This window comes from Microtus pennsylvanicus, chromosome 11 (assembly GCF_037038515.1).
Source record: "Microtus pennsylvanicus isolate mMicPen1 chromosome 11, mMicPen1.hap1, whole genome shotgun sequence".
NCBI lineage: Eukaryota > Metazoa > Chordata > Mammalia > Rodentia > Cricetidae > Microtus > Microtus pennsylvanicus.
In genome coordinates this window covers 92,375,753-92,398,070 of record NC_134589.1, presented here as the reverse complement: position 1 = coordinate 92,398,070, position 22,318 = coordinate 92,375,753, and the positions used below count along the sequence as shown (strand labels likewise).

The window sequence follows — 22,318 nt, the reverse complement described above, 5'->3', positions numbered from 1 at the left end:
TATTCCAGGCAAGTGTCCCTATTATATCACTGAGCTGAATACGCAGCTGCAATCATTTTCTTTTGAAAGGTTTAGGTTTTTATTTTTTTAAAAAAGAAAACAAACTATCTTTTTTCCTTATACATATCAATCCAAGTTCTCATCCCTTCCCTCCTCCCATTCCCTCCACATACCCTCCTACCCAATACCCATCCAATCCTAAGAGAGTGTAAGGCTCATTGCTTTGGGGAAGGTCCCAGGACCCTCCTACTATATCTAGGCTGAGCAAGGTATCATCTAAAGAGAATAGGTTCCCAAAAAGCCAGTATATGCAGTAGGAATAAATACTGGTACCACTGCGAGTGGCTCCCCAGTCTGCCCCAGCTATACAACTGTCAACCACATTCAGAGGGACTAGTTTCGTCCTATGCTTGTTCCTTCCCAGTCCGGCTAGAGTTGGTGAGCTCCCATTAGCTCAGGTAGACTGTTTCAGTGGGTAAACCCCTCATGGTCTTGACCTCTTTGTTCATATTCTCATTCCTCCTACTCTTTAACTGGGCTTTGGGAACTCAGTCCAGTGCTCCACTGCAGATCTCTGCCTCTGTTTCAATCAGTTGCTGGATGAAGGTTCTATGGTGATATTTGAGATATTTATCAGTCTGACTACAGGACAAGGCCAGTTTGGGCCCCATCTCCTCTATTGCTTAGGGTCTTAGCTGGGGTCATCCTTGTGGATTCCTGGGAATTTCTCTAGAGCCAAGTTTCTTGCTAGCCCTATAATGGCTCCCTCAACCAAAATATCTCTTTCCTTGCTCTCATCTCTGTCCATCCTTTTTCTCCACTATCCCATTCCCTCAAGTTCTCTTCACCCCTCCCCTTCTCTGAACTTCTTCCCCTAAAATCCTCCCTTTTCCCCCACCTCCATACTCCATTCCCAATTTTTTCAGTCGATCTTGTCTGTTTCCACTTTCCAGGTGGATATATATATATATATATACACACACACACACACATATATATATATGTATATATATATATATATATATATATATTTCACTTTATATCTTAGCTTCTCTAGGATCATGAACTATAGGCTCAATATCCTTTGTTTATAGCTAGTATCCACTTATGAGTGAGTACATACCATATTCATCTATTTGGGTCTGGGTCACCTCACTCAGAATAGTGTTTTCTAATTCCATCCATTTGCATGTGAAATTCAAGATGTCATTGTTTTTTTCCACGCTGAGTAGTACTCTAATTTGTAAATGTGCCACACTTTCTTTATCCATTCTTCAGTTGAGGGGCATCTAGGTTGTTTCTGGGGTCTGGGTTACCACATACAGGAAAGAGCTTACTAATTCTATCATTTGCATGCGAAATTCAAGATGTCATTGTTTTTAACCACTGAGTAGTACTCTAATGTGTAAATGTGAAACATTTTCTTTATCCATTCTTCGGTGAGGGGCATCTAGGTTTTTTCCAGGTTCTGGCTATGACAAATAATGCTGCTATGAACATAATTGAACAAATGTCCTTGTAGTGTGATTGAGCATCTTTTGGGTATATGCCCAAAAGTGGTATTGCTGGATCCTGAGGTAGGTTTATTTCCAATTTTCTGAAAAACCGCCATACTGATTTCCAAAGTGGTTGCACAAGTTTGCATTCCCACCAGCAATGGATGAGTGTTCCCCTTACTCCACATTCTCTTCAGCATAAGCTATCATTGGTGTTTTTGATCTTAGGTATTCATCCAGGTATTAGATGGTATCTCAGAGTTGTTTTGATTTGCATGACCCCAAGCCTCTTGTATTCCAGGCAAGTGTTCTATTATGTCACTGAACTGTAGACACAGCTGCAATCATTTTATTTTCTTATAATAATTTCTTTTTTCAGGATGGATTGATCGATTTCTATTGGTTTTTCAAGACAGGATTTCTCTATGTAGCCATAGCTGTCCTGGAACTGGCTCTGTACACCAGACTGGCCTTGACCCCAGAGATTCACCTGCATCTGCCTCCCAACTGTTATTATTAAAAGTGTATCCTAAAAATCACTCAGCTGAGAATTTCTTTTTTATTTAATTAATTACATTTTATGTACTCGGGTGTTTTGTCTGCACTTTTGTCTCTGCACCACATCTATGCCTAGTGCCTTTGAAGGCCCGAAGAAGGCATTGAATCCCCTGAAACAAGGGTTAAAGACAGTTGCGAGCCACCGTGTGGATGCTGGGACTCAAACCACGTCCTCTGGTGTAGTGGCATTTCATTTGTATTTTTATAAAAAAATTTGCCTGAAGTTCAGAGAATAAAATAGCCACACCGGTCAGCCTTACAGACCAGGAGTAGTACCACACACCTTTAATCCCAGTAGCCACATTAGTTTGCTGGCTGTTTTGCTTTTCTGACCTTCAGTGAGCAGATGGGTAGCAAACCTAATGCTGTGGCTGTTAGCTGGAATGATTTAAATGAAGCCAAATCAAGGTACATGGGGCTAGCATTGAAAGGCAGGTGGGTTTGCCGAAGGTTTCTCATTATTACATTAGGTAGAAGGCAAATTTTATGGGCACATACTGAAGGGGTTAATCAGGTGACAGAATGAAGAGGAAGAACAGTTAGCCTGTAGTTTGAGACTAGACAGACAATTGGACCAAGATGATGGATGGCTAAGAAATAAAGATGAATTCTATTTTCATCTGAAGTTGATAAAGCAGAACCTGAATTCATGGGAATATAGTAAACTTCATGCTTTTTTTCTTAGAATGTAAAAAATTCAGTAACGTGGATATTAGAGAAAGGACAGAAAAACAGGTCTGTGCTAGGGCAATAACGTTTTGACCAGTAAGAGTCCATATGTACCCTGTTGTCTGTGGTAAATAAACAGAATGTCTCAATGAGACTAACCATCTTCCTAAAGTATAGTCTGTCAGGAACATGCCTTGACTTCACTGAGGACAAAGCTTCAAATAAGGAATGCAGGGAAAACAAGCAGTATGGAATAAAGAAGATGGCTGTCTCCTCATCTGGCTTCTCTTTCTTTCCTCAGCAACCTTCCCAGTGCCCCCTTCACTTCTTTGTTTCTCAGAGTATAGATGACGGGATTCAACATGGGTGCAATCACACAGTAGAAGAGAGAAATGAATTTCCCTTGGTCCTGATTACTGCTCTTAGGTGGAAGCAGATACCCATAGATAGCTGAGTCATAGAAGATGAAGACCACTACCAAATGGGAGAGGCATGTATTGAAGGCCTTCCGTCGTCCCTCCACAGAACGGATCTTCATCACTGCCTGAGCAATGAAGCAGTAGGAGGACAGGATGACGCTCAGTGGGACGGCAGTGAAGAAAGTACAGACACCATTGAGCACAGCCTCATTGAGACTTGTGTCTCCACAGGCCAATTTAATCATGGCGGGCACCTCACACAGGAAGTTGTCCACCTTCCGGTGTCCACAAAATGGGAGCTGCAGCGTGAAAGTTGACTGAATGACTGAGTTGCCTAAGCCACTCAGCCAGCCTACAGCAGCCAGCAGCCAGCAGAGCCATGGATTCATGACAGTCATGTAGTGCAGGGGCCAGCAAACTGCCACATATCGGTCAAATGCCATGACGGCGAGCAGTATGGCCTCTGTGGCCCCCAGCCAAAAGAAAACATAGAGCTGAGTTACACATCCACCATAGCTGATGGTCTTGTCTGGCCCCCATAGATTTTTCAGCATTTGGGGGACTGAACTGGTTGTAAAGGCCAGGTCCAGGGAAGAGAGGTTGCTGAGGAAGAAGTACATGGGTGTGTGGAGCCGGGCGTCAAGACGGGAAAGCAGGATGATGGTTGAATTCCCAACCAGGGTCAACAAGTAGGAGAAGAGGATGGCTACAAAAAAGACCCTCTCCAGCTGGGGATGCTCAGATAAACCCATCAGAATGAAGCTCCCAGAGGAGCTGTTGCTGTCCATTTCCATCCCTGGCTGCTTCAGACACTGGAGACTTCTCTGGAAAACTGTTGTGGGGAAGGAAGGGGAGAGGCAGCTACTGCTGAATCTGCATCCAGAATATTCCTTCTTCAGGCTCCACAGTTAAGGAGACATCCAGCCTTTCCAGGCAGAAGCTTTCAGCGACACCTGGTTGTCAGATGAGTGGGCATGTCAACAGGGACCTAGCACAGAGATGAAGGCGTGTCTTGTGAAGACGGACAATGGGTAGGGCTCTGTAGTCCAGAGCAGCAGGAAGACAGACAGAGGGAGCTGGCAAGGTGGAATTAGATACAGACATTCTCTAAACACAATTCCTGCAGTAAAGATTTTCGTGCTCTGAGCAGGGAAAAAACACTCTGAATTTGGACAAATCTTACAGGATATTTATGATAATTTGGTTCTTAGGCGGGAGAGATGGCCCAGCACGTAAGAGCACATACTCCTCTTGTAGATGTCTCAAGTAGGTTCTCAGTACTCTCATCTCACAATAGTCTGTAAATCTAACTCCAGGGGATCTGACATCCTCTTCGGCCAACTGCAGTTATAAACATTATTGGTTTGGTAATTCTTGTTTTAATCCTAAAATATTGGTTGTTATGAAGGCCAAGTCAGTTGATATGAGTACAAAGAGATAATCCTTACTCTAAACTTACTATAGAAGTTACTGGAGAATATATTGCCATTTTGACTGATAAATTACAATCCCAAACTTAACTAGAACAGATAATATATTCAACAAAGGCAGAAGTATTTAACTGACAAGCAACCTCTTCATTACAGTTTTACAATTAAAGGAACAGCTCAAGTTTGTCAAACAACTAACCTTAATTCATTCATTCACCTTATGGGAACAACTCCCAAATGATATGCATCCCCAGGACAGTGTAAGAACTGACTGGATTCCTGTGGAAATGTTAGATTTCAGGAGATTTAAAGAAGTGATATCTCATATGGTACAAATTCACACTTTTTGAAGCAAATGTTAAATTCATGGTCAACTAGTAATTGAATTGTTCCACAAGACTGGAAAGACTTGGGTACAGCAGTATTGGAACCTGGTCCTCAATTGCAGTGGAGGGCCTGGTGGAAAGATGAGGCTAGGACCTTTCAACAACGAAGTAGGACTAGAGGTATTGACATTTCCTATGACTGACCTCTTGAAGAGGGAAATTATGCTGATGTACACAGTCAGTCTTTATATGATGATCATACCCTGGCTCTATTTCATTCAACAGCTTTGAATGCTTGGGACAGAATTGAAGGAGTCAGAGAGAATGGACTCATTTACTATAGGTAAACAAGGCACAAAAGAAACCCTCACTAATTTTTCCTTTTTTTTTCTTTTCTTTTCTTCTTCTTCTTCTTTTTTTGGAAAGATTGATTTCATCTATAAATAGAATGATACCAAATTCAGAAGGTAGAAAAATAATAACTGAGTCTTTGGTTTTTGAAATTGCTAATTCACAATGTGAAAGGGTAATTAGGCCATTAAAGGTATGATCAGCACCCATAGAAAATGGTTTTGATATATACATATATATATATATATATATCATGATATGAGATTGAATATTGACTATATATATATATATGATGCATGGATAGGAAAGGTGACTTCAACAGGCTTGAAGAAAAATCAAAATGTCAAGTGTTTTAATTGTGGCAAACAAGGTCATCTAAAAGGAATTGTAGACATGGTATCCTATAAGCAACGTTTCTTCTATTCCAAACAAAATGAATGCAGATCAACAAGGAACAGACACCTTAACTCTTTGTCATTGGGAATTGCCTTGGTGGGGGGCTCTCACAGGCCTCCATGTCTATGTTGGTTCAGTCATTTTCTGTCATCATGGAGGAAACTCCTCCTCAGAGCAATTAACAGATCTAATGTTATTGAAAAAAAACCATACTTCTCTGGATGATAGAACAGCTTTAGAAGATAAAAAAATATTTCAGGAGAAACCATAATGTAAATATTTCGGCAAACTTCTAAAAAATGACCCAAGCTAAAACTATGCATAAATGACATTGTAATTGAAGGTCTTATAGACCCAGGGTAACAATAAATGCAACAAAATCTTTGCATCCAAATTGGCCTCTTCAGGAGGCAAATGTTCAGCTTTTGGGAATTGCAACTTTATCTCAGGTAAAACAAAGTCCAAGATGTGTTGAATGTATAGGGCCTGCAGGACAGAGAGGAAAATTAAGGCCATATGTGTCTAATATAGCAATGAATTTATGCAGACGTGATTTGTTACAGCAATGGAATACCCAGATTATCATTCCTCCAATCCCAGAAGCAAAGCATAAACTAACATGTCTCTGGGGAAAATACTAAAGGTTTTATAAAGAACAGTCCCCGGCCATTCATGTAGAAGGACAGAGCACAACAGCTGCTGATCTTTCAGAGGTACCAACAGCCCCACCTTAATAATGGTCAAGTGACAAACCTTTCTGGTGGAACAGTGGCTTTCAACATCAGAAAAATTACAGACCTTAGAACAGCTGGTACAGGAATAGCTGAATGGTCAACATATTGAAGAATTGATCAAACCTTGGCATTCTCATATATTGGCTATTAAAAAGAATTCTGGAAAATGGAGAATGTTAACAAATTTGAGATCCATAAATAAAATAATTTAGCCAATGTTCTTTCTGCAGCCTGGAATTCCCATGAGTTCTCTATATCTAAAAGCTGGTCTATTATGTTTATTAATTTAAAAATCTGTTTCTTCACTGTACCTTTACAAGAAAAGGACTGAGAAAAAATTGCCTTCACTGTGCCTACTTATACCTCTCATTCTCTTAAGAGATATCAGTGGAAGATCCTCCCTCAAGGAATGTTTATCAGCCCATCCTGTGCCAGTATTTTGTATGACATTGTTGGAAATGATTTGTGTACAGTTTCCCCAATGTATAAATTACTGTTATATGAACAATATATTACTAGCTGATTCAAATGTAGATACTTTAGAGAAAATCTTTGCAGAAGTAAAGAACATTTGGCCTTGTTGGGGATTATTAGTTGCTTCTGAAAAAATACACAAGATGGGATTCTATTAATTACCTAGGGTATAAAATAGGTTTACAAAAAATTCAACCCCAAATCAACAGAGTTCAATCGTGGGCTCTGAATGACTTTCTAAAATTGCTGGGAACCATTAACCGGCTACAGCCTACAATTGGATTGACAACTCAAAATTAAGTAATTTAATTCAATCCTTACAAGGTGACAAGGACTTAAATAGTTCAGGAATATTATCAGCTGAGGCTGAGGGAGAATTGATTTTGGTAGAAAAGAAGTTACAGGATGCACAAATGGATCGTTTGAATCCAGAACTAGATTGTGTCCTGGCCATTTTACCCTCTACACATTTCCCTACGGGAATTTTAATGCAGAAAGAAGATAATATCTTAGAATGAATACTTTTACCACAAAAGCAGAGTAAAAAAAGACCTATATAGAAGAACATTTCTGAGGTTAATCTAAAAAAGAAACAAACAATCCTGGGACTTCATCAATTAGCAGTAATAGACTCAGCAGAAATTGCAGTACCTTTAATAATGAAGAAATTTCTTCTTTATGGGCAGATAATAAACATTGACTAAGAACTAGCAGTATTTCTTGGAGAGATTAACCACAAATACCACAGAAGCAAAAGAATTCAGTTTATAAAGATAACTGAGAGTATCCTTGCTCACAATGTATGGGAAACACCAATATCTGGAGCCCCTACATTCTATACTGATGCAAACAAATCAGGAAAGGCAGGTTACAAATCAGAAAATTAGAATAAAGTGGCTCAAATCCCTTGTGATTCTGCCCAAAAGTCAAAATTATATATATTTTCATAGTATTATTATATATTTCAGACCCTCTTATTATCGTTACTGACTACCAATATGCAGAAAGATTTGTTTTACATTCTGAAATTGCTGAATTTACTCCAGATGATGCAGAATTGACTTCTTTACTTAAATAGTTACAAGAAATAATTAGAAATAGATACCACTCCTTATATATAACACATATTAGATCCCATATGGGTCTACCAAGCCCTTTAGCACAAGGAAATGATGAAATTCCTATTGGTAGGAAGCATGATAGAAGTCTCAGAATTGCATAAAAAGCACCATGTAAATAGCAAGGACTAAAAAAAAAAGATTTTCCATCACTTGACAATAAGCAAAGGAAATTATAAGGATATGTCTTATTGGTTTTCTATACAATGAAACTCTACTAACTGCAGGAAGTAACTGAAAAGAAAATCAAAGAAACAAAATTTGCAAATGGGCGTGTTTCATTTTGCAGAGTTTGGAAAATTAATCTATACATACCATACCATCGATAACCCTTCAGGATTTTAATGGGCAACTTCTATGAGTTCTGAAAGGCTGATTCTGCTCTCATGATTTGTTAGAATCCTTTTCTGGCCTCTATAGGCACCAGGAACACATGTAATAAACTTACTTACATGCAAACAAAATACTCATACATAAAATAAAGATAAAGTTTTAAATATCCTGTTTGAAGGGACCATGAGCTAGCCCCTGTAGCAGTCCTAAGGAACACAGGGTTTTTAAGGGAGCACTAAAGCAGTACCTGTCTGCTGGGTGCTGCCTTAGCACTTCCTTCTTCAGAGGGTCCTGCCTGACTTGTCATTGGGAAGGGATAGGGAGAATGTACTTTTTAGAGAAGGGAGAGTAGGAAGAACAGTCCTGGAAGGGAAGCCTGATGCTGTGGGTTTGTTAGGTGCTAATGGAGGGTTTTGTTTGCTCTTTGTTCTTTGAAAGTCTTCACTATTATAATGGGGTTTTAAAGACCCAAGATTGCTGAGGAGTGCCTTCCTGCTTTATCACAACAACAGATGGAGAATTAGGAGAAGGTGTGATTGGACATTCTGAGATTTCACTTGCTGACACAGCAGAAATTCTCTTTGCTCAGCTGCAGGCCTTCCAGGAGGTGCTGTTCCCTGCCTTTGAGTCGTTTCTGCCAGAGGACTCTAAATCTAGGGCCGGGTTTTAAAATCAGAAAGGGACTTTGATTACCTGTGCCTTTTTTTTTTTTGCTGTTATTCATTTATTTGTTTTTTTTTTTTTTTTTGTATTTTTGACACAGGTTTCTCTGTTTTGCTTGGATCCTGTCCTGGAACTCACTCTGTAGACCAGGTTGGCCTCGAACTCACAGAGATCCTCCTGCCCCTGCCTCCATCCCAAGTGCTGGGATTAAAGGCATGTACCACTACTGCCTGGCTTGTTTTGCTCTTTTATTTCTATTATTTGTCAGTTTCTTTCCCAGTTGTCTATAGATGAGTTTTGAACAGAGCCGAGTTAATATTTTCCTTATCAGCTCAAATATATTCTTTCCTGTCTCTCCTCCTAGTTGGCAGAGGTGATGCAGCTCTATCCCGCTAGCCTTGCTCCTTACGGAAACAACAGAGCATATTTAAAAGCCTTTGTCACTCCTGCTCTCTCTCCTTCCAGTTTCCCTGGACTCCGTCCCCTCCCCTTCTGTCTCTCCTCTCCTCTCCTATACTCCGGATTCTCCAATAATGAACTCTGAGGGGTTGTCTGCAGAACTATACCTGTGACTTCCGGATCCCTCATCCTTCTGCCTGGTGCTCAGTGGATGCGGAGGACCAGTCTGTGAGTCCAGAGCACTGTGAGCTGTCCACTGTGCTCCTATGTTGAGCCCTTGGCTTTTAACCCAACACTGGTCCTGACCTTCTGAGTGGCCTGGATCTGCCACCCAGAGGCCCGACACATGGGGCTGATACTGAGGGACCCAAGAGACAGGAAGCCTCAGTCCCTACTCATCCATACCACCTCCACCCCCAGCAATTAGCACATAGGGCCTGTGTGGCCAGAACACAGGAAATAGGTCCCCGAAGAACCAAATTAGTCTTTCGACTGACCTCTCTCTCCAAACACAAAGAACTAATTGAGCTCAAAAGAAGAATAAAAGAATAACTGTGTCCCATAAATAATTAGTGATTACATAGAGTTAGTTTTTCTTCCTTTTGTTCTATGTCTTTAAATAATAATCTTGATACGATGACTCTTGTGCAGAATCCTGTGCACACTGCCCTTGTTCTCTGCCAGACAGGGCTTCCATCAGTGAACTGTTATCATTTCCTGTGTCAACTTCGCTCTCAGTCCCTACTCCCTTTCTTTTGTGTTCACTCTCAAGCATCTGTTCCATGGAATGTGTTAGTGTATTAGCATTTAAATACATATTTTTGTGGGATATTCGTCTAAACTGTGTGTAGTTGTGTGGCTGTGACTTGTTTAATAAAAAGCTAAGGACTGGGCAGTGGTGGCACATGTCTTTAATCCCAGAACTTGGGAGGCAGAGGCAGGCGGATCTCAGTGTTTTTGATGCCACTTGGTCTACAAAGCCAGTTCCAGGACAGCATGAACTGTTACACAGAGAAAACCTGTCTCAAAAAATCAAAAAAGATAAAAAAGAGTTACATAGCTGAATGGCCAATAGCTAGGCAGGTGAGGTTAGGAGGGACTTCTGGGAGAGAAAGGAACTCAGGGAATGAATCTAGGCACGAGAGAGTCACCAGCAAGACACAGAAGGAGTTGGACATACGGAGTGGAGGACAAGTAAAAAGCCATGTGACAAAACATGGACTAATAGAAATAGGTTGATTGAGTTGTAAGAGCTAATTGGGAATAAGTCTAAGCTAAAGGCCAAGCTTTCATAATTAATAATAAGTCTCAGTGTCATTATTTGGTTGCTGGAGGTCCCCAATAGAAAGTCTGACAGGAAAGTCCTACTACAATATGCACTGGGGTAAAATATATAATTTTTATAATATGTATTTATTTTTTTATGTGCTTTGGCATTTTGCTTGCATGTATGTCTGTGTCATGGTGTTAGATCTCGGAGTTATAGACAGTTGTCAGGTGCCAAGTGGGTGCTATAACTACAATTTTCAAACTTCCTGCTTTGTGAAAAAGTCTGCCAGATACTATGGGTCTGTAGACTAAATATGGATGCTCCAGAAGCAAAATGTCCCTGCAAATTTTTAGAGTTTTGGAAGTTGCTTACAGTGTACTTCCTCTTTACTTAGGTAATATTATATCCTTCTGGAGTCTTTGATGGAGTTAAAACATAGATAGTTATAGTTTTATTTAGTTATGATAAAAAATAAAGTAAATACAAATGTAATAACTATAATTCTTGCTTGTTACCTCTCTTGTATGTAATTTTACTATGTTAATTTAAAAACCATCCTTTTTATTTAAACAGAAAACGGGAGTAGATGTAGGATTCCCTTCTGTATATGTGTTGCTTTTATTGGTTAATAAATAAAAAAACTGCTTTGGCTTGTGGTAGGGTAGAATAGAGCTAGGCAGGAAAAATCTAAACTAAATACTTGGGGGAAAAGGGCTAAGTCAGGAGAAGCCATGTTGATTCTGGGGATGAAAGTTTACCTAGTAAACCACAACCATGTAGCAATGCACAGGTTAATGAAGATGGGTTGTTTAGGATGTAAGAGCTAGCCAATAAGAACCGAGAGCTAACACACCAAACAGTGATTTAAATAATATAGTTTCTGAGTGGTTATTTCATGGTCTGTGTAGCCAGGAATCACTAGGTGACTTCTGCCAACACCAGTGAGATTTTTTCTACCTCAAAATGAATGAATGGATGGATGGGTAAATAAATGAACAAATAAATGCGTAAGACTAGGACTTTATCTTTGTGGCAGAGTGCTCGTCTAGCACATGTGAAACCTTGGGTTTGTGAAGTATAAAATATATTTAAAATAGAGGAAAATAAGAAAAATCAGAGAATGGGGAGAAAAAAATAGTAGCTTGGAACTTTCATCTTGATTCCAAACTCCTGGGAAAGAGGAGCTGGAGACTGAGGTAACGCTTGATCATGCCTACCTGAAGAAACTTAAACAGCTATAGCTTAAGGATGGGGCCAGTGACTACGTCTGCATGAGGGATGATAGCACGTCATCTCTGACACTCCAGAACTTTCCACAACCCCAGTGTGCATGCTCTTCTGGCTGTTCACCTGCATCCTCGTAGGTCCTTAGATGCTGACAAATGGAAGAATTCCATGAGCTGTCCTAGCACATTATCGAACCCAGGCAGCTGTAGAAATCTCCAGCGTGCAGCTGATTAGCCAAATGCCTAAACAACGTCTGCTGAAATTCAGGGAAATAACATGGATGTCTGTTTCCCAGCTGTCATTCAGCATGTGCAGCAAATACTATCAGAGTCACTGGGAAGTGGGACCGAAAGATGGCTCTGCAGTTCATCTGTGGTAAAGATGATTTCTCTTCCTAGCATTCACATCAGGAAGCTTGCAACTACCTGTGACTCCCTCTGCAGAAGATCCATCATGATCCATCATGAGACAGACATGCCAAGAGAAAGGGTGAGGGGGGGAGAGACACACATACACACACATGGAGCGTGGGGGGAGGGGAGGAGGGAAGGGGAGGGGGAGGGAGGGAGGGAGAGAGAGAGAGAGAGAGAGAGAGAGAGAGAGAGAGAGAGAGAGAGAGAGAGAGAGAGAGAATGAATAAATGTGTGTGCTGGTGAAATGGTTCAGGGGGTGAACGTGCTTGCCGCAGAAAGTTTACGCCGTGAGTTCGATACCCTGTACCTGCATGCCGGAAGGAGAGAGTCAGTTCCTTCAAGCTGTCCTATGGCCTCCACACATAAACAAATAAATGCAACCAAAACTAAATTTAAAAAGACATGACTATGAAACTGACTGCTTAACATATTCATATGCAAGTTACGGTTTAATATCCAGAAAGTATTTCCCTTAACATGTTAAATGACAATTTAACCTAAAAATTAGCAGAGGGGCTGGAGACACAGTTCAGGTTTATGACTTTACTTGGTCGGTAGAGATGGGAGGAATGTTCAAGTCCATCCTCAAACACATAGTGATTCCAAGGCTAGCCTGGAATACGTGAACTAACTTACTTCTTTCCTTCCTTCCTTCCTTCCTTCCTTCCTTCCTTCCTTCCTTCCTTCCTTTTCTTCTTTCTTTCTTTCTTTCTTTCTTTCTTTCTTTCTTTCTTTCTTTCTTTCTTTCTTCATTCTTTCCTTTTTCCCTTCTTTCTTTCCTTTGTTTTTTATAAGCAAAATGGAAGTTGGAGAAATGATTTTGTGTGGTTGCTATTTTTGCAGAAGACCCAGCTGCAATCAATTTATTTTCTTATAATAATTTTTTTCTTTAGGATTGATTGATTTCTTTTGATTTTTCAAGACAGGGTTTCTCTGTGCAGCCATAGATATCCTGGAACTGGCTCTGTACTTTAGACTGACCTTGAATCCAGAGATTCACCTGGATCTGCCTCCCAACTGCTAGGATTAAGAGTGTCCTAACCACCACTCAGCTGGCAATTTCTTTTTTACTTAATTAATTACGTTTTATGTACTCGAGTGTTTTGTCTACACTTATGTCTCTGCACCACATCTATGCCTAGTGCCTTTGGAGGCCAGAAGACGGCATTGAATCCCCTGAAACTGGGGTTAAAGACACTTGTGAGCCACTGTGTGGATGCTGGGAATCAAACCAGGTCCTCTGGTATAGTGGCATTTCATTTGTATTTTCATAAATAAAGTTTGCCTGAAATTCAGAGAGTAAAACAGCCACACTGGTCAGCCTTACAGACCAGGCAGTGGCGACACACACCTTTAATCCCAGGAGCCACATTAGTTTGCCCTAGAAACTGGGCAGTATTAGTGCACATCTTTAATCCCAGTCCTAGAGAGGAATATAAGACTGGAGGAGACAGCTCTCAGACACAGTCTCACTCTGAGATTACTGGAGGCAGGACTGTCATTTAGACAGAGGTAGAGGTAAGAGCCAGGGACTGGCTGTTTTGCTTTTCTGAACAGGTTGAACCCCTATTGTCTCTGTGTTTTTATTAATTGTGCTACACACTGAAAGGGCAGCCCCTTAGCTGCTGAGCCATCTCTCCAGCTCCTGTTAATAATTTCATGCACTGGGCAATGAAACATGATCAGATTTGGTCCCCACTCATTGTGAAAAGGAAAAGAACAATTTGTCATAACTGAGGACACCTTTAATCCATGCATTTTGAAGGCTGAGACAAGAGGATTCCAGTGAGCTTAAGGCCAGCCTGACCTACAGTGTGAAACCCTATCTCAAGACAACAACAAAAGGGACAAAATCATTAGGGATTCTTTACAACAGAGACCCGTGATGCCCTTACTTCCCAATTATAACCAGTTAAGTTTTTCTTCCCCTGTCCTGTGCCTTTCTATTCTTCTAGCTCTATGTCAGACTTAAGGGCCCCATCCTTTTCAGAAGGAAGTTTTGCAGAACTCTTTAAAGAATGACTCTATTTTCTCCCTGTATTTTTTCTTATCTATTTAGTTAGGGTTTTGATTGCTGTAAAGAGACACCATGACCACGATAACTCTTATAAAGAAAGTATTTAATTGGGGTGACTCCCTTATAGTTCAGAGGTTTAGTCCATTGTCATCATGACAGGGAGTCTGGCGTCATGCAGGCAGATGAGCTGGAACTGAAAGTGTCACATTTGACCTGATGTCAGCAGGAAACTGACTATCACACTGAGGGAAGCTTGACCAAAAAAGACCTCAAAGTCCACTCCACAGTAGCATTCTTGCTCTAACAAGGCACCTCCTAATAGTGCCTCTTCCTTTGGGAGCCATTTCTTTTTCTTTCAAACCACCACATTGTTCTTTCCTACAAGAAACAGTAGTTCTTCCAAAATAAGCTTTGTTTTCTCCCTATATGTGTTGTGGTTATTTCAAAACTCAAATGAATTAGCCAGGGTACATGACTCCACGTCTCCTTAGTGCTACTACTTCCACGGGTCAGCTGCATTCTACTTCCTTGGAGCTTGGGCACCATAAGCTCGTCTCTGAGACCTTAATCTGATTGAGTATGCTGATTAATATTTTGTGCCTTCCAGATGATATGGTTTGATAAAATCACCAAAATAATATGAATTGGAGAATCCAGGAGATATTCTGACTATTGCTATGGAGAAGACTGAAATATCAGGCTGTGGCTTTGATCTTAACTAAAGAAACAAATTCAGGAGAGGATAATATTTGTAGTTTCTTCAGGGCAATTATGAAAATGTGGAAGAAGAAATGTATCACTGTCTGTTTCAGTACATCTGAAGGACAGATAACCCACACCAGAAAATGTGAAAATGATCTGCGAGTAATGTTTAGTTCTTAACATGAAAAGGAGATTGAGAGCACTTAACATAATTCCCCTCACTAAGCACTAATGAGCATCCACTTTGTGACAGATATGTGATTCAGATACGGAAACAAAGGTGAAGATGCTTTGAAATGTCTTCTGAAACCTATCTGTCTCCTTTTTCTGGTAATATAGGTGCTAAACAATTGTTCGATATTATCCTGGTTTCTGTCTGGGCACAGGGTTTGTGAACTCTGGTATAGATGAGCATTTTTTTTTGGCCATTCTAGCCATGGGAAGAGCCATATGGGTGTTATGATTCCAATACCTGAGTTCCTTGAGATAAGTTTTGTCTTAAAAAAAACTGCATTCCTGGAACAATGGTACTAGAAGACTAAAAACCTCGGAGCAGAGGACGTGAATTATGGATGGATTACCCTTAGGATCTAAACTTGCTTGAGGAATCATAGCATCTTCCACAATCCACTGAGCTGATGGGTAGCAAACCTGATGCTCTGGCTGTTAGCTGGAATGATTTAAATGAAGCCAAATCAAGGCACGTGGGACTAGCATTGAAAGGTAGGTGGCCTTGCCAAAGTTTTCTCATTAATTATTACATTAGGTAGAAGGTAAATTTGGACATTCACATACAGAAGGAGTTAATCAGGTGACAGAATGAAAAGGAAGAACAGTTAGCCTGTAGTATTGAGACTAGACAGAGAATTGGACCAAGATGATGGATGGCTAAGATATTAAGATGAATTCTATTTTCATCTGAAGTTGATAATGAAGGATCTGAATTCATAGGATTGTAGTAAAATTATCCAAGAAACTTCATGCTTTTTTCCTTAGAATGTAAAAAAAATCAGTAACGTTGATTTCAGATGGAGACCGTGAGACAGGTCAGTGCTAGGGCAATAACCTTCTCTATATGTACCCTGTTGTCTGCGGCAAATAAACAGAATGTCTCAATGAGACTAACCATCTTCCTAAAGTGTAGTCTGTCAGGAACATGCCTTGACTTCACTGAGGACAAAGCTTCAAATAAGGAATGTAGGGAAAACAAGCAGTATGGAATAAAGAAGATGGCTGTCTCCTCATCTGGCTTCTCTTCCTTTCCCCAGCAACCTTCCCAGTGCCCCCTTCACTTCTTTGTTTCTCAGAGTATAGATGAGGGGATTCAACATGGGTGCAATCACACAGTAGAAGAGAGAAATGAATTTCCCTTGATCCTGATTACTGCTCTTAGGTGGAAGCAGATACCCATAGATAGCTGAGTCATAGAAGACGAAGACCACTACCAAATGGGAGAGGCATGTATTGAAGGCCTTCCGTCGTCCCTCCACAGAACAGATCTTCATCACTGCCTGAGCAATGAAGCAGTAGGAGGTCAGGATGATGCTCAGTGGGACAACAGTGAAGAAAGTACAGACACCATTGAGCACAGCCTCATTGAGACTTGTGTCTCCACAGGCCAATTTAATCATGGCGGGCACCTCACACAGGAAGTGGTCTATCTTCTGGTGTCCACAAAATGGGAGCTGCAGCGTGAAAGTTGACTGAATGACTGAGTTGCCTAAGCCACACAGCCAGCTGATAGCAGCCAGAAGCCAGCAAAGTCGTGGATTCATGACAGTCATGTAGTGCAGGGGCCAGCAAACTGCCACAAATCGGTCAATTGCCATCATGACGAGCAATATGCCCTCTGTGGCCCCCAGCCAAAGGAAAACATAGAGCTGAGTTACACATCCACCATAGCTGATAGTCTTGTCTGGCCCCCATAGATTTTTCAGCATTTGGGGGACTGAACTGGTTGTAAAGGCCAGGTCCAGGGAAGAGAGGTTGCTGAGGAAGAAGTACATGGGTGTGTGGAGCCGGGCGTCAAGACGGGAAAGCAGGATGATGGTTGAATTCCCAACCAGGGTCAACAAGTAGGAAAAGAGGATGGCTAAAGAAAAGACCCTCTCCAGCTGGGGATGCTCAGATAAACCCATCAGAATGAAGCTCCCAGAGGAGCTGTTGCTGTCCACCCCCATCCCTGGCTGCTTCAGACACTGGAGGCTTCTCTGGAAACATGCTAGGGGGAAGGAAGAGGGGAGGCAGCTACTGCTGAATCTGCATCCAGAATGTTCCTTCTTCAGGCTCCACAGTTAAGGAGACATCCAGCCTTTCCAGGCAGAAGCTTTCAGTGACCCGTGGTTGTCAGATGAGTGGGCATGTCAACGGGGACCTAGCACAGAGATGAAGGAGTGTCTTGTGAAGATGGACAATGGATAGGGCTCCATAGTCCAGAGCAGCAGGAAGACAGACAGAGGGAGCTGGCAAGGTAGAAGTAGATACAGACATTCTCAAAACACAATTCCTGCAGTAAAGATTTCTGTGCTCTGAGCAGGGAAAAAACACTCTGAATTTGGGCAAATCTCCCCACAAGTTTCTGATAAGTTTCTTTCTCAGGTGGAGAGATGGCCCAGCAGTTAGGAGCATTACTGCTCTTGTAGATGACCCAAGTTAGGTTCTCAGCATTCTCATCTCACAACAGCCTGTAAATCCAGCTCCAGGGGATCTGACATCCTCTTCGGCCAACTATAATTATATGAACATATCATCAGTTATAAACATTATTGGTTTTGTAATTCTTGTTTTATTACTAAAATGTTGGTAGATATGAGTGCCAAGTCACTTCATATGAGTACCAAGAGACAGGCCTCGTTATAGAACTTACTATAGAGATTACTAGAGAAAATATTGCCATTTGACTGATAAGTTACAAGCCTAGAAAAGCTTAACTAGAACAGATAATAGAGATATTCATAGAAAGGAAGAGGAATTTAACTGACAACCAACCTCTTCATTACAGTTTTACAATTAAAGGAACAGCTCAAGTTTGTCAAACAACTAACCTCAATTCATTCATTCACCTTATGGGAACGACTCCCAAATGACATGTATCCCCAGGACTGTTTAAGAACTCACTGGAATCCTGTGGAAATGTTAGATTTCAGGAGATTTAAGGAAGTGATAATCTCATATGGTACAAATTCGCCCTTTTTGAAGCATATCTTAAATTCATGGTCAACTAGTAACTGAATTGTTCCACAAGACTGGAAAGACTTGGGTACAGCAGTATTGGAACCTGGTCCTCAATTGCAGTGGAGGGCCTGGTGGAAAGATGAGGCTAGGACCTTTCAACAACGAAGTAGGACTAGAGGTATTGACATTTCCCATGACTGACCTCTTGAAGAGGGAAATTATGCTGATGTACACAGTCAGTCTTTATATGATGATCATACCCTGGCTCTATTTCATTCAACAGCTTTGAATACTTGGTACAGAATTGAAGGAGTCAGAGAGAATGGACTCATTTACTATAGGTAAACAAGGCACAAAAGAAACCTTCACTAATTTTTTCCTTTTTTTCTTTTCTTTTTTTTCTTTTTTTCTTTTTGGAAAGATTGAGTTCATCTGTAAATAGAATGATACCAAATTCAGAATGTAGAAAAATAATAACTGAGTCTTTGGTTTTTGAAATTGCTAATTCACAATGTGAAAGGGTAATTAGGCCATTAAAGGTAAGATCAGCACCCATAGAGGAATGACTTTGTTATATATATATGTATATATATATATATACATATACATATAATCAATATTCAATCTCATATCATGATGATGCATGGATAGGGAAGGTTGACTTCAACAGGCTTGAAGAAAAATCAAAATGTCAAGTGTTTTAATTGTGGCAAACAAGGTCATCTAAAAGGAATTGTAGACATGGTATTCCTATAAGCAACGTTTCTTCTATTCCAAACAAAATGAATGCAGATCAACAAGGAACAGACACCTTAACTCTTTGTCATTGGGAATTGCCTTGGTGGGGGGCTCTCACAGGCCTCCATGTCTATGTTGGTTTAGTCATTTTCTGTCATCATGGAGGAAACTCCTCCTCAGAGCAATTAACGGATCTAATGTTATTGAAAAAAAACCATACTTCTCTGGATGATAGAACAGCTTTAGAAGATAAAAAAATATTTCAGGAGAAACCATAATGTAAATATTTTGGCAAACTTCTAAAAAATGACCCAAGCTAAAACTATGCATAAATGACATTGTAATTGAAGGTCTTATAGACCCAGGGTAACAATAAACGCAACAAAATCTTTGCATCCAAATTGGCCTCTTCAGGAGGCAAATGTTCAGCTTTTGGGAATTGCAACTTTATCTCAGGTAAAACAAAGTCCAAGATGTGTTGAATGTATAGGGCCTGCAGGACAGAGAGGAAAATTAAGGCCATATGTGTCTAATATAGCAATGAATTTATGCAGACGTGATTTGTTACAGCAATGGAATACCCAGATTATCATTCCTCCAATCCCAGAAGCAAAGCATAAACTAACATGTCTCTGGGGAAAATACTAAAGGTTTTATAAAGAACAGTCCCCGGCCATTCATGTAGAAGGACAGAGCACAACAGCTGCTGATCTTTCAGAGGTACCAACAGCCCCACCTTAATAATGGTCAAGTGACAAACCTTTCTGGTGGAACAGTGGCTTTCAACATCAGAAAAATTACAGACCTTAGAACAGCTGGTACAGGAATAGCTGAATGGTCAACATATTGAAGAATTGATCAAAATAATATCAATATAATATTCTCATATATTGGTTATTAAAAAGAATTCTGGAAAATGGAGAATGTTAACAAATTTGAGATCCATAAATAAAATAATTTAGCCAATGTTCTTTCTGCAGCCTGGAATTCCCATGCGTTCTCTATATCTAAAAGCTGGTCTATTATGTTTATTAATTTAAAAATCTGTTTCTTCACTGTACCTTTACAGGAAAAGGACTGAGAAAAAATTGCCTTCACTGTGCCTACTTATACCTCTCATTCTCTTAAGAGATATCAGTGGAAGATCCTCCCTCAAGGAATGTTTATCAGCCCATCCTGTGCCAGTGTTTTGTATGACATTGTTGGAAATGATTTGTGTACAGTTTCCCCAATGTATAAATTACTGTTATATGAACAATATATTACTAGCTGATTCAAATGTAGATACTTTAGAGAAAATCTTTGCAGAAGTAAAGAACATTTGGCCTTGTTGGGGATTATTAGTTGCTTCTGAAAAAATACACAAGATGGGATTCTATTAATTACCTAGGGTATAAAATAGGTTTACAAAAAATTCAACCCCAAATCAACAGAGTTCAATCGTGGGCTCTGAATGACTTTCTAAAATTGCTGGGAACCATTAACCGGCTACAGCCTACAATTGGATTGACAACTCAAAATTAAGTAATTTAATTCAATCCTTACAAGGTGACAAGGACTTAAATAGTTCAGGAATATTATCAGCTGAGGCTGAGGGAGAATTGATTTTGGTAGAAAAGAAGTTACAGGATGCACAAATGGATCGTTTGAATCCAGAACTAGATTGTGTCCTGGCCATTTTACCCTCTACACATTTCCCTACGGGAATTTTAATGCAGAAAGAAGATAATATCTTAGAATGAATACTTTTACCACAAAAGCAGAGTAAAAAATTAAAGACCTATATAAAAGAAGGCTTCTGAGATTATTAAAAAAAACACCTGAGACTTCATCAATCGGTGGGAATAGACCCAGCTGAAATGGCAGTGTCGTTAATAATGAAGAAATTTCCTCTTTATGGGCAGAAAATGAACATTGACAAAGAGCTTGCAGTATTTTTTGGAGAGATTAAACAATAAATATCACAAAAGCAAAAGAATTCAATTTATAATGAGAACTAAGTGTGTCCTTGCTCACATTGTATGAGAAACACCAATCTCTGGAGCCCCACATTCTATACTGATGCAAATAAATCAGGAAAGGCAGGTTACAAATCAGAAAATTAGAATAAAGTGGCTCAAATCTCTTGTGATTCTGCTCAAAAGTAAAAATTATATGCTATTTCATAGTATTGTTATATTTTCCAGAATCTCTTATTACAGTTACTGACTATCAAGATGTCAGTAACTTGAGGGGAAGATAAATGAAGCCCTGTTGGGAAGCCCCACCCAACCTCACTCCTCCCATTCCAGAGCCCGCCCACCTGAGAAAGCTGGGCACCTGAGGAAGGTTAGCACCTGGCAGCTCCTCCCCTGGAAATGCCCAAGACACCATCCATAGATCTGCCACACACTCTCTTGCTGTCTCTGCTGCTTTCCTGAGAGTCACCTGTGACTTGCTTCATTCTGCACTGTTTATTAAATCTGGATTTATTAGTCCGGTTTGATTTAGCTTATGACTTTGTTGTAGGAACACAGCAACCAAGAATCCAATACTTATCAGCTCCATTAAAATTTATTCTACTGTGGATCAAATCCTTGGTGTTAACAAGGTTGCTCAGTGGGTAGAGAGGCTTGCTGCCAACACTGATACCTGTGGTGATCCCTAGGACCCACAGGATAGAAACAATCTACACCTGCAAGCTGTCCTCTGGCTTATGCAGCACACAGTAGAATGTGTTCCCCCAATAAGCAAGTAAGCAAGCAAAAGTTGGGGCTAAAGAGATGGCTCAGTGGTTAAGAGGATTGTCTGCATTAGTGTTCAGGCAGCAGTATTGGCGGACCCTTGGGGTCCTGGTAGGATATGTCCTCAGCTGCAGCCACTGAGAGCATCCACTGTGACATTCCCTACTTTCCCTTTTAAAAAATGGGTCTTTCCCACCTCCTGTCTCTTTTTCTAGGAACATTCAACACTGAAAGCTCAAGATGCAGGCAGCAGCTAACACTACCTTTGCAGGAACAGGTCTCCAGGTTACACTGCAGTTTGCAGAGCTGTCCCAAAGAGAAACAGGCATGAGGATTGTTCCCTGACCCTGTCTGCTGGGTGCTCCCTTAGCACTTCCTTCTTCAGAGGGTCCTGCCTGATTTGTCATTGGGAAGGGATAGGGAGAATGTACTTTTTAGAGAAGGGAGAGAAGGAAGAAGAGTCCTGGAAGGGAAGCCTGATGTTGTGGTTTGTTAGGTGCTAATGGAGGGTTTTGTTTGCTCTTTGTCCTGTGAAAGTCTTCACTATTATAATGGGGTTTTAAAGCCCCAAGATTGCTGAGGAGTGCCTTCCTGCTTTATCACAACAACAGATGGAGAATTAGGAGAAGGTGTGATTGGACATTCTGAGATTTCACTTGCTGACACAGCAGAAATTCTCTTTGCTCAG

The 22,318-nt window shown here is 40.5% G+C and overlaps 3 protein-coding genes across 3 annotated transcripts in view; 1 reads left to right on the top strand and 2 right to left on the bottom strand.

Annotated features, from left to right (window-relative positions):
• Positions 1-22,318, top strand: part of Znf597 (zinc finger protein 597) — a 324,428-nt gene that overhangs the window by 56,594 nt on the left and 245,516 nt on the right. The gene's annotated exons all lie outside the window — the stretch shown is intronic.
• LOC142831533 (olfactory receptor 2C1-like) lies at positions 2,998-3,936 on the bottom strand. Its single transcript, XM_075941755.1, has one exon. It carries the CDS (start codon positions 3,934-3,936, stop codon positions 2,998-3,000), a length of 939 nt encoding a protein of 312 aa, XP_075797870.1.
• Positions 16,237-17,175, bottom strand: LOC142831534 (olfactory receptor 2C1-like). Its single transcript, XM_075941756.1, has one exon. The coding sequence runs from the start codon at positions 17,173-17,175 to the stop codon at positions 16,237-16,239; it is 939 nt and encodes a 312-aa protein (XP_075797871.1).